This window comes from Alligator sinensis, unplaced genomic scaffold (genome assembly GCF_000455745.1).
Source record: "Alligator sinensis unplaced genomic scaffold, ASM45574v1 scaffold1520_1, whole genome shotgun sequence".
NCBI classification, from domain to species: Eukaryota; Metazoa; Chordata; order Crocodylia; family Alligatoridae; genus Alligator; species Alligator sinensis.
In genome coordinates, this window is record NW_005842659.1 from 317748 (window position 1) to 332383 (window position 14636).

Sequence of the window (14636 nt, forward strand, 5' to 3'; positions counted from 1 at the left end):
CCCCCCCAAAAAAAAAAACCCACCCCAAAACCACATGAGGAATAAAGTCTCCATCTTCTCAGGTTTCCAGATACTTTCTTACCCATAGCAGCCACATATGAGAGGAAGAATGTTGCCTTGCAACAGCATAGACCCTAACGATTTATGGAGACCTCAAGTACTAATACTGCAGATTATGGGGCATCTGTGAGAGAACACCTTAATTCTGAGCTCTTCCCTAGTCTTCTGTTGGTAGTGTTCCTAGACAGGAGCTGCACTGCCATAGTTGTCTCCACTCAGTACGCTACTTCTTATTTAGAAATACAAATGGAGAAATCAGTTCTGCCAATGGCAGTGTGAATTTCCACACTGACTTCTACCCAGGGTCCTAAACAGAGCCTAGTATGCTGAAAAGCTCCTGCTCCACAGCTTTGCTCCTGCCTTGGAATTGCTATACCCTAGAGAAAACACCAAAATCTCAACTGCTTGTTATTTAAGTGGATGGATGTCTTCAGTTATGAGGAGAGAGCATACAACATACTCACTACTTCCATCCGCCTACATGGTCTCTGCATCCCTGTATTCCCTCAGTGGAGAGGAAAGGAACCTCTCCCCATGTAGTTCAAAATGCAGGATTATTTTGAATGTGGGATTACATCAAACCCTATATATTTTTCTCCCAAATGTGGGTAGGGCTGCTTTCCTATATTTTGTATTGGGGATAGTGGCTAGGGAGTGGCATGAAAGATCCTGAATATGAATGCTTTCATCTCTAAACCCTCTTCTCATGATTTGTGACCAGGTTCCACTCTTTACAGTGTCCTCCGAGGGGTGCTAGAGGTTGCAGTTGGAATAGCAGCTGGTGGGCTTCTAGGAATTTTTATTCGATATTTTCCAAGCAGTGATCAGGTGAGTGGGGGGTCACCTGAGGTGCATGTAATTCCCTTGCTATGAGTGGAGAATTATTAGCAGAACTAAATGATCCACTTCCTAATTCAAAGTGAGAACATGTATGACTTTATTGAGAATGATGTGTCTAGCACCAGCAGTTTGTAGAGTCTGAATCTCAGGAAAGGTTTATTCTTCATTATAATGAGTAATGTGTTTTCTGTGATGGTAAAATTGTGCAGTTTCCTAAACCTCTAATGTGCTAGGATTTTAGATCTTTAGTCACCAATCCTACTCTCATTAACAGTGGCTACAGGCAGTCCTCGACTTAAGACGTTTCGAGTTACAGTGAACAGCACTTAGACATTTATAAATTGACACCCCATTTCAACTTTCTGATATCAGTTTCTACTTTATGACGTTTGATCCGACGCAATGCTACACCAGCAAACAAGTTATCTGCGTTGCCCATTTCCCTGGAGAACATCTGTCCAAACTTTCTTGGACACTTTCTTTAAGAAAGCAGACAAGACTCCAGAAAAACCTGCAGCCAAGACTTCTGAGAAGACTCCAGCGAAGAGCCCTTCAAAAAGTCCAGGAAAATCACCTCAAAGAAGTCCTTCCAAACCAATACGATTGTTGTTTACAATAAATACATTAATGTATCTATATTACTCATCTCTAATTGATTGAGTACAAAATTTTGGGTTATTTTTGGTGAAAATAGGGTATCAGCCTTGGTTCAGGAACCAATTCCCCATTTATAACATTGTTCCTATGGGAAAATCAGTTCCGATTTACAATGTTTCAACTTAAGACAGTTTTCAGGAACCAATTGTGTCGTAAGTCCGAGAACTGCCTGTATTTTCACACTTAATAGGAATAGAAATTGACCCCTGTTTTGTCAGTAAAGGAAGCATCAATTAGATTGATGTTTTTCACATGCACATTATTATCAGATGCCTGCAGTGGGCACAATGGAATGAACTAAAAGCAGAATGACAGTGCTCTTTACCTTGAGTTTTGGAGTTTAACTAATTGTTCATGGCCATAATACTTCTTTAACATTCATTAGTAGTACATAGTTCTTTCCTTCAACAGTCCCTTCCAAGATTACCTGATGTTGAATGGCATGTGACCGCTGTAACTGGCTCCAAGATGTGGTTAAGTAGGCAGAAACCTGGATATGAGATTATATGAAATATTCTAAAACATTCTCAGTGAAATCCCAGGACAATCAAATCTAATTTTAAAGCTCCTGTTAACTTCCAGTAGGGCCAGCATGAAGAATGTATTACAGAAGCAACCATTTAATTAAATAAGCCAGTCCTAGAACTTGAGGCATGAAAGAGACCCCCAGAAGTTATCTAATCCATCTCTATGCTCTAGGCAGGACTATATGCACCAAGACAGTCCCTAACAAATGTATGTCATGTTCTTAAAAGCCTCCAATGACGGATTTCACAGCCTCCCTCCATAAATTCTTTTAGTGCTCAGAGGTCAACAAGGTTGTTTGTATAGAACTTCATGTTTTGCATTCCATGATACAAAAAACCTTTTGCATAGAGCTTTCTAAGGGATAGAAGACAAGAAACAGTGAACATGTGGAATTTTAATTCTACTGAAACGAATAAAAAAAATAGTAAAAAAATAATAGCCTTCCTCCTTGGAAACTGATTTTTCTATCTTGATGCATTTTTTATGGATGTGTAATGTAAGTTAGAGAGGATTTTTTTTTTGCGGGGGGTGGGGTGGGGGAGGCAGTTCTTTCTGTTTCTCCACCTTTACATGAAAATGTCCTGTTTTAATTCCCTCCCTTGGCTCTAGACATCTATTTCATGGAAGAGAGGATACTTCATATTGGGTCTGTCCATGTTTGCTGTTTTTGGCAGTATACACTTTGGTTTCCCTGGATCAGGTGGCCTCTGCACCTTGGTCATGGCCTTCGTTGCAGGTCTGGGATGGTCCAATGAAAAGGTGAATGCTTAAATAGTTATACATGTCTCATGCCCAGCAGAAACTGCTTTAAATGCATGGGACAGACAGATTGCGATATTAGATGTGTTACTTGAAATCTCAAAATAACAGAAGTAATGGAGGAAACCTGTAGAATCCTTCAGCTGTAGAACTCTAAAGGTTTAAGGGATGCATTGGCTTAAATACTGATCTGTTTTAATGTTGATATTATCAATAAATTTTAAATTTTGTATGTCAGAGGTATATAATGTGAAAGATTGTGTGTGGGTATTCCACAACTCTGGGTCTCCTTCACTGCCACACAGAGAAAACAGAGACAGAGAAAACCTTACTTAGATACAAAATCTTTGCCAACAGTGTTTAAGTAACACGTCTCTGCATAGGTAAACATAAACAGACTGGGTTTTAGTGTTTTCTTCAGCAGATTCGTGATAGCACATTTTCCCTTTAGCAAGTTATCATATATGACATCAAATTTCTTTAGAGAGAAAACAAGCAAAGGACCGAGGAGGACAGGCACATTTTCACCCTGTTTGTCAGCAGGGAAATAATTACTGAATTATTAGTTCATTAATTATTTATTTGGTTAATTAGTTAAACATCAGTTTATACAGCAGTACTGTCTCTCTAAAATTGTTATGCTGTGAAGTCTAAGCCAGCTACATCTGTGTCTTGGAAATCCAGGTTTCCTTTTAAAAAAAAATCAATTTTGCAATATAACACATGCATAGATGAACTTGAAACAGTTTATCAGTGAAGTATGAGCCAAAAATGAAACTAGAGAGAGCAGGCTTTTTGTTACACTGTACACAATGATTCAGGAGCCCTGCAAGCAAGTGAAATTTATGTGTACGTGAGATTATTTTCCCCAGTATATATTCTCCTGTGGGTCTGGTGTAGCAGTAAATATTGATAATAGGAGGGGGATGGTTTGTGCTGGGCATTGTACAAACATAAATAAGAGACAGTCTACCCCAGGGTTAGGATTTGGGAAATAGAAGACTTTGGGAGGTTTTGATTTATGAAGTTTCTGAATCGGTCTGTGGAAAGGGAAGAAATTATTACAAGCAGACACCTGTTAAGACAAAAAGCAGGGAATTTGGCCCTCTACTTCAGCTTAGGTGTGGCAGCACCAAGATCCACACATAGGATAACTTGCCTTACCCAGAGGCAGGGAAAATTAGTATACATGGAGCTTTCTATAACTATGATTAGACTGTTTCTAGTATCACAAGCAAGCTCATTTAAAGAGAGAGAGGTACATGGAAAAATATCACCTGCCACCACACACATGATCATTCTGGTGGGACAGTGGCAGCCAGAAGTCCCTTCTGGCCCCATGCATGCCACTGTCCTGAGCACCTGACTGCTTTGTTATGCCTCTGGTTGAGCAGTACCAAACCATGAAAATCTCCCTTACTGTTCCTTGCAAAAATAAGTTCTTAAAGGCTGTTCACAGAGCTGAGAACATCATGCGCTTTATTAAAGCAGTTATGTTGGGAGTAACCAACATGGAAGAACATTAGCTTCTGTTAGATACTTCTTTCTTTAAAACTAAAGGACAAAATTAATAGGGGGAAATACTCTAAAATGTCCAAGATTCTAATGTTGTCAAATAAAGGAAAAAAGTAAAAAAACGTTGATTAGTTTTCACTGTATTTTCTAACAGGCAGCTCAGTCTTTTACAATGCTCATTATCCTTTAGTCTGTTGCTTCACTGGGGTGGAATGTGCCCAGTACTTCATAGACAAATCCCAAAAAGAACAGTGTGTAGTTATCATGGGTTTTTACCCTCTATAGTTGAGCTGCTAACCGTGATCATTACATTTCTATTTCTGACATGCCATCAGTGTCATTGCCTGAAAAACAGTTTAAAAGTCTATAATCTGCAGCTGGCCTTTTAATATAAAATATAGCCGAATAAAAAGATCTGGAATGCTCTGTTTATATCTTCATATCTGTGTGGTAACTGCATTCTTTAAGGCAGCAACTGTTTTCAGAAAAAAAATTATAGATGTGAAGTTTAAGCAATGGGTAAAAACGGTCTTTGTATGAATAGAGTATCTTTGATTGAAGGAGTTCAACATGCTTTACTAAAATGAGATTTTCAAAAATCAGCCAGCAGTGGCTTAGCTTTGCTCCCATTAAAGTCAGAACTCCTGCTGAGCTTAATTAGCAGGGGAAAATTTAAGCCACCAGTGAATGCATTTGATACCCCACTTATATAAGTGGTGGCATCCCCTTTTGATAGATAAACAGAGGATCAAGCTTAAGTTGTTTGCAGAAGGTCACCCAGTAAGTCAGTGGCAGAGATCGATACAATTTTTTCATTCAGCAGTTCTGGGACCCACCGCCCTTCTGTTGCCAACCAGGCCACACTGCTTCATTTCTTAGGTTTAAAGCGTGTATTCCTAAATTCAGTTAGACAGATGTTTCCATATACAGTGGTTCTTCTGCTTACAAACAGCTTGAGGAGTGTTCATACACCAACGACGTTATCCGCTTGCTTGAAAAAGCAACTATTTATTACTAACAGTATTATGCCCTTTTCAGAGTGCATGTTGTAAGTTTGGGATTTGATGGTGGGTTTTTTTATTTTGTTTTGTTTTTTGTGATAAATAAAATGTTGAGGCTACATGAACCAATTTTTGTAAATTACAGATTGTTTCTCTTTTCCTTACAGAAAGCAGTAGAAAAAATTATTGCAGTTGGCTGGGACATCTTTCAACCCTTTCTTTTTGGTTTAATCGGAGCAGAAATATCTGTTATGTCTCTCAGACCTGAAACTGTTGGTAAGACCAGTTATTTTGCTCAGTGTCCTTTCTGCCATAAGATGCTCTTCCAAACAGCCATGGTGACCATTATTCCCTAGGTTATGCCTCATATCTACAAACTTGTATCCTTCATTTTATGTGCATCAGGCATTTGTCTAGGATATTTTAGGATCAGAAAATCTTGTATATGTGTAGAAGGCCCTTGTGGTCCCTCCAGTGTTGTGATTCTGTGATTGTAACAAACATTCTCCTGAGCCCCTGATTTGTGGAATGGAAGGTTGGAAATATAACCATGTCTTCAAATTCTGAAAAAAGTTTTCCTATTGGTATTGTAGATAGAATTATAAGTAAAGTCATACATTATGTAGCTGATCCTGTACTCTTAACCAAGACAAACGTCTTATTTCCTTCAGTGGGAGTTTTACTTGAATTACAGAATACTTAGTGTGCTGAAAATATAATTTGTACAAATGCACAATTGCTTATTTTAAGTGATTATTAATCTATCAGAGTAACTTCTTGAATAGCCACTGCCCTGATTCTGATGTATTTCCTCCACAGCCTAATCAACAATCACTGACAATCTGTAGTTCTGTAAAATACATTGAACCACCTGGAATGGATTAATTTCTAATATTCTTTGTATCTCAATTCTTTGTATGTAAATAAACAAACAAAAAGCAAAATCATTAATCTAAAGATTTAAAAAACATACCTTTCTTAAGAGTGCTAGCTAAGTTTGTTTTTGTTTCCATCATAGGGCTCTGTATTGCTACACTGGGTGTTGCATTAGTTGTACGAGTCATGGCTACGTTTCTGATGGTATCTTTTGCCAGATTTAACTTCAAGGAGAAAATATTTGTTTCATTGGCATGGATCCCCAAAGCCACCGTCCAGGTAAAAAATGCAGGTGGTAGAAATGTAGTATTGAGGACACCAGATTTGACTCTTCCCCTCGCACCGGTTTTATACCAATCTGAACGCATTGACTTCAGCAGTTTCCCCTGATTTGCACAGGTGTAAATGGGAGGACGGTCAGGCCCATTATTTCTTCTGTGTGGTTCTTTGCAATGGTAAATTCTGGGTTTCTATGTTTTCTTCTTTCTTTTTTTTTTTTGTTGAAACCAGTACAGTACAGTTCTAGTGCTTCAGAGTAATGGGCGTAATAGCCATGAACATTGCTGCTGCCCACAACATGTGGAAACCTTACCAGAGCCTCCTAAGAACAGCAGTTTAATCAAAATTACTTGAATATATAAATATTCTCTCATTTTTTAATCTCAGTGTGAGCAATCCTAAAATACCACCACTTTATTTTATTTTCTGTGGAAGATTTCATGTGCTATCATAGAGCTTCTTTTCCTCTGTGATATACTTGTACACCCTGTTTGAAGTGAATGGAGGGCTTTACTGGAAAAGGACAACTCATGTCATTGCTCTTGAACATGGGTCTCTGATGAACTGCTCATTTTGCAAATAGAAATTAATAACTAGAAAAGTAAAATACTGAATTGACAGAATTCCTTATATAAATAATTGAAAGAAAGTTTAAGAAATGGCTTCTGTCATTGGTGAAATATTTCCCTTAAAATGAAGAGTAGCCCTGCCAACCGTGACCTCGCATTGTCGGCCCATGTTCACCTTGGAGTCAATGATGACTCCAAGATCCCTTTCTGCCTCCGTGCTCTCAAGAAGGGAGTTTCCCATCTTATAAGTGTGCTGCTGGTTACCACTGCCCAAGGACTTCAGCAAGGATGTGTTCAAGGACCTTATCATGCATCCACAGGTGCATCTCAAGTAGGGCCAAGGAGGTGATCCTCCCCCTCTACGTGACACCGGTCAGGCCACAACTGGAGTACTGTGTCCAGTTCACTTCAAGAGGGATGTGGACAACATTGAGAGGGTCCAGAGGAGGGCCCACCCGCATGATCCGGGGACAGCAGGGCAGAGCCTACAATGAGAGGCTATGGGACCTGAACCTGTTCAGCCTTTGCAAGAGAAGGCTGAGGGGGGACCTTGTGACCATCTATAAACTCACTAGGGGGGGACCAGAAGGGTTTGGGGGAGACCTTGTTTCCCCCAGCGCCCTCCGGGTTAACAAGGAATAACGGCCACAAGTTGTTGGAGAGTAGGTTTAGACTGGACATCCGTAAGAACTACTTCCCAGTTAGGGCAACTAGGATCTGGAACCAACTTCCAAGAGAAGTGGTGCTGGCTGCTACCCTGGGAGTCTTTGAGAAGCGGCTCAATGCCTACCTGGCTGGGGTCATTTGAGCCCAGTTTTCCTCCTGCCGAGGCAGGGGATCGGACTTGAAGATCTACAAGGTCCCTTCCGACCCTACTTCTATGATTCTATGATTCTAAGAAAGTCAAAGAAGGGAGCAGATGAAGTTAGGTGACTGGCTGGTCTGTAGGCTTGCCTGAAACAATTGTCTCCTTGATCCATTAGGTTTCTTTTCAGTCTTTCATTCTGCTGGTTTCCTACCTCAAAAAAGAGACATGCAGATAGCTCAGAAGTCAGCCCTGGATTTGTCTCAGAGCTGCTTTGGCAATCTTAGCCCTCTTTCATCTGCCCTTTAAAAGTGAAAGTGGGTAGTGACTGCCTAGGAGTAACAGCAGAGCTATGCAAAATATATATTTGGGCCTGACCTTGGACTTGGCTGTAGCTTTCTAGGCAGCCAGTGAGCAAGTTATCAAACAAGGGAACCTGCACCTCTCCTTCCCTTTCCAAAGGGTTTGGATGTCATGAGAAAAGTGTGACCATCTCTCAACACTGCTGAGGGGGTGAAATGAACCATTTTCCAGAGGAGACCCCAAACTAAAAAGCATAAAATTGTAAAAATCCTATTTGACAAATATAATTTTGGATTTAAAAAAGTCTCAGGCTATATTTTCCATTCACATGTAAGGCACATCTTAAATAATGAGGTTAATTATTTTGTGCTAAACTGTTGTAAGATAAGCTACATCTGCTGAGATGACGTGCACAGGAGCTGCATCCAATTTAAAATCCACTTTTTGACAGTGTACCAGGGAAACAGTTGACTGTCAGCCAAACTGCCTTGGCTGACAACTCCCCTTGAGTGAAGGTTCCAGGGCAAAGCTGCCCCTTTAGAGGAGGCATTAGCAACTTTTTGGAGCAAGGGGCTGCTTTAGCAGAGTTTAGCTTTAAGCTTGAGTTACTTGCAGCCCAGTTGGCACCACAGCTGCAGTGACCACTGCCTGGACAAAGTCCTCACAGAAGCCCCCTGCCACAAAAATGATGCAGAAGCCCTTTGTCTCTGCAGCTGGATATAATGGCTTCACGGGCCAGGTTCATGCTGCAGCCTTAAGTTGCCAATCCCTGCTTTAGCGGACCTTTGTCTATGGAGTATGTAATGCCCAGAGATGAGTTGAGCTCATTTTGTTCCTCTAGGATTATTGTAAGATTGTCTGAGTTTTCAAAAGTCCCAACTGATTGACTACCTCAAAGGGCAGGTTCTTGATGCTTTTTGAAAATAAAGAGTGGTGTGTGGAGCTGAGCACCTAGTTACTATAGCATCCAAAAGTCACTAGTTGATTTAAAAATGTAGGCCCATCTCTTTAATCACACCAGAAATGGACTAATGTAGATGCCCAGTAACAGTTTCTGCAGAATCCCTCTTGGTTGAAGCAGCTCTCAGTGAAGCAGAGACTGAGGGCCGTCCTTAGACAAGCGTGATTATAACCATCCATCCTATATGTAGTGGTAGAACCTAAGTGGCTGGGTCTGTTAAAAGTGAAGAAAGAGAGAACCATCCAGGACTCCAAGAGTGTGTCTTCACATGCAGATGGTCATAACAGGAATGACATGGAATGGTACTTTTCTTTCTCTACAGGCTGCAATAGGTTCCCTTGCCCTAGATACTGCAAGGGCACAGCAGGATGAACAGCTGGAAAAATATGGCATGGATGTGCTGACAATAGCATTCCTCGCAATCCTGATCACAGCTCCCACTGGAGCCCTAGGTATTGGCCTGGCAGGGCCCAAACTTCTGCAGAAGGCTCAAACAAAGAGTGGGGAAGAGGAGGACGGTGATGCAGGAAAAGAAGATATAGAAGCTCCTGGGCCATAGTAGGAATGTATGGAATGGTATGGTATAATGGTCTCACAAGGGCTGCCGCTGCTGTTTAGGAAAAGCAGCATTTGTATAATTTGTGAAGAAACTAGTTTACCAGTCAGTTACTGGTCCTACTTGACCAGCATGCCTGGTACTTTTATAAAATATTTTAAACTGTTGATGGAACCTTATGAGAAAAAAATGAACTAAACATAGAACTGCCATAAACATAGGATGGCCTGAGGATAACTGATGGGATAGAGGAGTCATTAATTAACTGTTAATGGGAGGGTGTAGGTGTGAGCCCTGAAAAGGAGTAGTAATTTTTCTACCTTTTTCTCCCTGGATCTTCAAACCTGTCTTTTATGATCCACCGAAATAGTATACACACCTTTGTAGCTGCAAGGAATCAGAGCCAGATAGCAGGTGGTTTTGGGCTGTTAGAGGGGTGGGTGCAAGTGTAGTGTTGATTGCCTGGTGTTATCTGGTCTTGGGGATGGACAAAGTTTCTTAAAGGTGGGGTGGCACCTGCTGGGCATATTTGACTCTCTGAACCTCCCCCCTCAAAACCCATTACATATCCCTAAGGCTGCACCTGTCCTCAGCTCCTGTTGCTGCCAGAGTGCCTACTGACTTTTTTTTCCTCAATCCATGAGATGCAGCCCAGCTGGGTATCCCCTGATGACCTACTCAGGGCTTGTACCTAACAGGCTTACAAATTATGGTCTGTAAATGGTACTTTCTACATCTACTCTTTTATATTCTATCAAGGTAAAATACTATTTATTTAAATTGGAGGGTCAGTATCTTAACTGTCCTTGCCTTCTTCTGAAAAATGAAATATGGACCAGTTTAATAGGTGATTGCTAATCAAGTGGACAGTAGTGTAAATCACATGTTGTCAACTGGGGGTACTCATACCCCCAGGGGTACTTGGGAGGGCCCTAAGAGGTATGTGCAGGTGGGGGCAGGGGGCAGGGATGAGGAGGGCAGCAGTGCCTCTCTGTGGGCCACACAGAGGGGTGGGGGAGGCTTGTATGCGGTGGTTGCTGCTGCTTCCCACCACTCCAGCCACACACAGCCCCCTCCCCCCCCGGCTCCGTGTCCAGCTGTGTGTCACCCCCCAGGCTCCACGTCTGACTGCACACCACCTCCCCCCCAGCTCCATGTCCAGTCTCCAGGGGTACACCTACTAAAAAAGGTTGAAAGTGGCCTGTCAGATTCAAGCATTGTGTATTTTTCTCCTGTGCTTGATACAGAAGATAAGCAATTAGAATTTTAAATGAGTATTGCTAAAAATTAAGTGCTGGCATATTATTGGCTGATGATCTGGGATGGAAGATGGCCTTTGCTGAACCAAAACTATTCTGGAAAAAGTTAAAGTTCTAAGTGGATGTACCTGGAGACAACAGTATCTATTCTTATCACTTTTTTATTTTTTTAATAAGTGAGGCACATACCCATGAAGAATCATAAGCATGGGTGTGATATGCTTCTTTTGAAATACAGGTTCTGTCTGGATGGGAAACCATAATCACTAGAACTGTACATCTCAATTAATTCTTTTTCAGAAACATCTCACCAGGGGGAGCAAAAGGCTGAAACATGTTTTTCTTCATTTTCCTTAATGTAACAGCTTGATATATCACTGCTATAACAAATCTTTCCTGAACAGATTAAATTTCCAGGACAGTCTTTTGCAGTTTGCATGTTCCTACCACCACCACCTCTAAAATTAGAAGCAAATTTCTTAACAGTACAACCAGTTTTTACAAAATCAAAGTCAGAATCCATTCCTGCCTCAGGACTTGCCACCAGCTTAAGCTTTCCATTAGGGCACGGTATGGCCTGCTGCAATGGGAAAATTTGCTCTACTGTCAATACACCTTTTTCAGTAAAACCATGAAGTGACAAAGGAATTGGCTGTCTGAGAAGCTGTTTCCCTACTCCAGCATAAGGTATGATGCCAATACAGCATCCTTCAGGAAGAGTACTTTTTTTTTTTTTTTAAATAAGGGGAGAGGACACTTCTCTCTGAACTCTGTGCGGGTATTCAGCTGCTTGCTGAACTTCATACAACCAATACTGCATTGTTCCTTTACAGCAGTATGTAAAATACCCTTTTTCTTTCCCTTAACTCTTGTAGGGTTTTAATAATAATTTTTCCTGTCTCACACCTTTTAATGTTAAAGTTAAAAGGGGAAGAAATAAATATTTTTTTCTTTACAAGAAAGAGGCAAAATCATAATCTTTGCACACTATTACACATGTGCACTCTTATCTTCCCCCTTCTGAACAAACCACAACAGCTTTATTAAAAATCATAAAATATTTCTTTTCACCCAAGTTTCGTACAGCTGTTATTTCATCTTCCCCAAGTTACCACACAACACACATTCTCCTCTTCACCTCCAAACGCCATGTAAGACTCGGACCATACTGAGTGATTAGAAACAGATGCTATCTAACTTGGAATGATTAATTGTTACTGTGCTGCATTAGGTAGTATACATGCTGTAGATTTTAGCTGATGGTTATGTTTGTATATTGTGAAAGTTAATGAAAGGAATGAATTATTTTAAAACTGAAAAAATTGAAATAAATATTTATCACACTTGGAAGTTGTTACCAAAGTTTGTAGATATATAATTGATAAAACAAGGATATATACCTTGTAATTTTATAGTAATGCATGTTGGTGGTCAGAGTTAAGGTTGAACATTTTAGAAGTTGGTAAAAGGAGTGAAACCTGGTTAACGGGTTAAGTTATATAGCAAATTAAATAGCTCTTATTGAGAGAAGTTATGCTGAGTTTTAAATGTTAATTCACTTCTAATTAAAGTGTGAAATAAAAATATTTACCCTTCAGTTATAAGTGCAGTCTTGACACAGCCTTAGCTATGGAATTGTTGCGTAAGCCTCAGTAAGCCATCACCTTATGTGCGCTTGTGTGTACATAGCAAGCTTCATAGCCATCCTATAACTTGCATTTATCATGCACCTTTGAACCACTTCACTACGTTTTCATTTTATCTCTTCTGGAACCCTTTTGTCAGCATTCTGAATACCCAACCAACTACATTTAGTCTGGGATAGCAAACTAATAATTGTTTTTTTCCCCCTTCCCAGTCCAAGTTGAATATGGAAATTTCTCACTGAAACTAAACTGACCTAGGGCAACTATGATAAATCCTGGACAGACAGATTTGAAGTCTCATCGCTATGAAGCTCTAAAACATTAAGGTTATTAAAAACATGTCTTTAGTGAAGATTCTCTGCCTTCCAATGGGAAACACAGCACTTGTTTCTAGCCATGTAACGGCATGGTGTCTCAGATCATAATAGTTATATTTTTCAGGCCTGTGTGAATAGGGAAGTATTCAATTTGGACTTGGATTTGGCAGATACAGAGGACAAAGATCTTAGGTCTGGGCTTTCCCCAGCCAGGACTGCAGCAGCTGGAAGTTATCAGGTGTCTCCTGCTCCTCCTTTCACCAGGAAGGTTGACGGTCCTGGAATTTCCTGGGGCTGTCGTGCCACTGGCAGTCCCACCCAGGCCTCCCTCCTCAGGCTGAGGAAGCATCTAGTTGGTGTGTGCGCTCTTCCTTGATGGAAGGAATAGTAAAAAAGCCAGAGGCTGGCATGCAATGCAGGCAAGAAAGCCAGTCAGTGAAAATGGAAATGGAGGAGTCAGGGGGAGAGACAGGTTGGGGTAGGTGGGAAGGGGGATCTAGCAGGTAAAAGTGGAGAGGTACCTGCTGCTACCTGGGGAGTCATATGTCAGGCAGGTTGTAGTGTCATAAATCCAATGTGTATATTGAGTCCATGAGTTTCTGTATCTAGGAGGTTGATGAAGTGAAGTTCATAAGCCCACCTGTGAAAAGTGGTTTGTAAATTCAAACAAGCACTGAACCTCGCTAACCTCATCACCAGAAAGTAAACTTCCTACAGCCCAAAACGCACCAAGTGGATCCAGACCATGCCATGACAAGAAATGCAAAACCTGCCAACATATCTCCAGTACCCCCACAAACTGCACCAAAATCTATTACAGACAAGAATACCCAACTACCTGTGGGGGCATATTTCTCACAAAAAAAAACATTCTTGTCTCCAGTCTATGTCCTGATCCTCAAAAGGAATTTACATCCCCAGCAATGCTGAACACCGTCTCGATCAGAACACTGGTTGGTGGATAGGACAGGTGTTCCCAGGCAACTGTGGCCAGATCCTACCACATCTGGCTGTGGGTTGCCCAATAGGCCAAGGGATCAGAGTCCAGCAGCTCCACATCCTCGGTGAGATAGGTAGTCACCGAAGCCTTGGCGCTACCTGCATGAGGCTGGGGTCTGGTGGGTCTGGACCCCAACATTGAAGCCATGCCCTTGGCCCACATTGGCAGCAGCTGGCATGGAGGAGACTGTCTGGTGCTGGGAGTGCTGGCATGGGAAAGTATATCCCTCTCTTCCATGTTCCCTTGCTTCTGTCCTTCTGCCTCCCTGACTGTTCACCAGCACCTCCATCAGCTATCAGGACCATGTCATTCATGATGGCCACCATGATCTCCCTTGTCATGTGGGACTCATCCATCACCTTGGCTTGAAGGAGAGTCCACCAATGGCCTGACTGATCACACCGGTGCCCTGTGAGGGAGAGGTAGGCGTGATCTCCACCCTGGCTGCTCCAGATGTCGGAGGTGAAGTGCAAGGCTACCTGTGGCCCTGCCTTGCGCAGCTCCTCCCTCAAGTACACCCTGCATGCCTCATACAGGAAGGGCACCACTGTCCTGCTAAAGATGGTGTGTGCGGGCGCTTGGTAGGAAGGGGCCACGAGTGCCATGAGCTACCAAAGCCCTGGCCGCTCAACTAAGGAGTAGGGCTGGCCTTCCTGAGCAAGCATCTCCCCAATGCTCTGGGTGACCTTGCTTGCTCTTGCAATG

The 14636-nt window shown here is 41.7% G+C and overlaps 1 protein-coding gene across 4 annotated transcripts in view; it reads left to right on the forward strand.

The window, feature by feature from the left end:
- SLC9B2 (solute carrier family 9 member B2) overlaps positions 1-12555 on the forward strand; it is a 28629-nt gene extending 16074 nt beyond the window's left edge. For all 4 annotated transcript variants that reach the window (XM_025215667.1, XM_025215668.1, XM_014524775.2 and 1 more), the window contains 5 exons: positions 782-888; positions 2695-2844; positions 5528-5636; positions 6379-6515; positions 9476-12555. In XM_025215667.1, the coding sequence (XP_025071452.1) occupies positions 782-888; positions 2695-2844; positions 5528-5636; positions 6379-6515; positions 9476-9712 (740 nt within the window). In that variant the 3' untranslated portion in view covers positions 9713-12555. The remainder of the gene's footprint in view (positions 1-781; positions 889-2694; positions 2845-5527; positions 5637-6378; positions 6516-9475) is intronic.
- The last annotated feature ends 2081 nt before the right edge of the window (positions 12556-14636 follow it).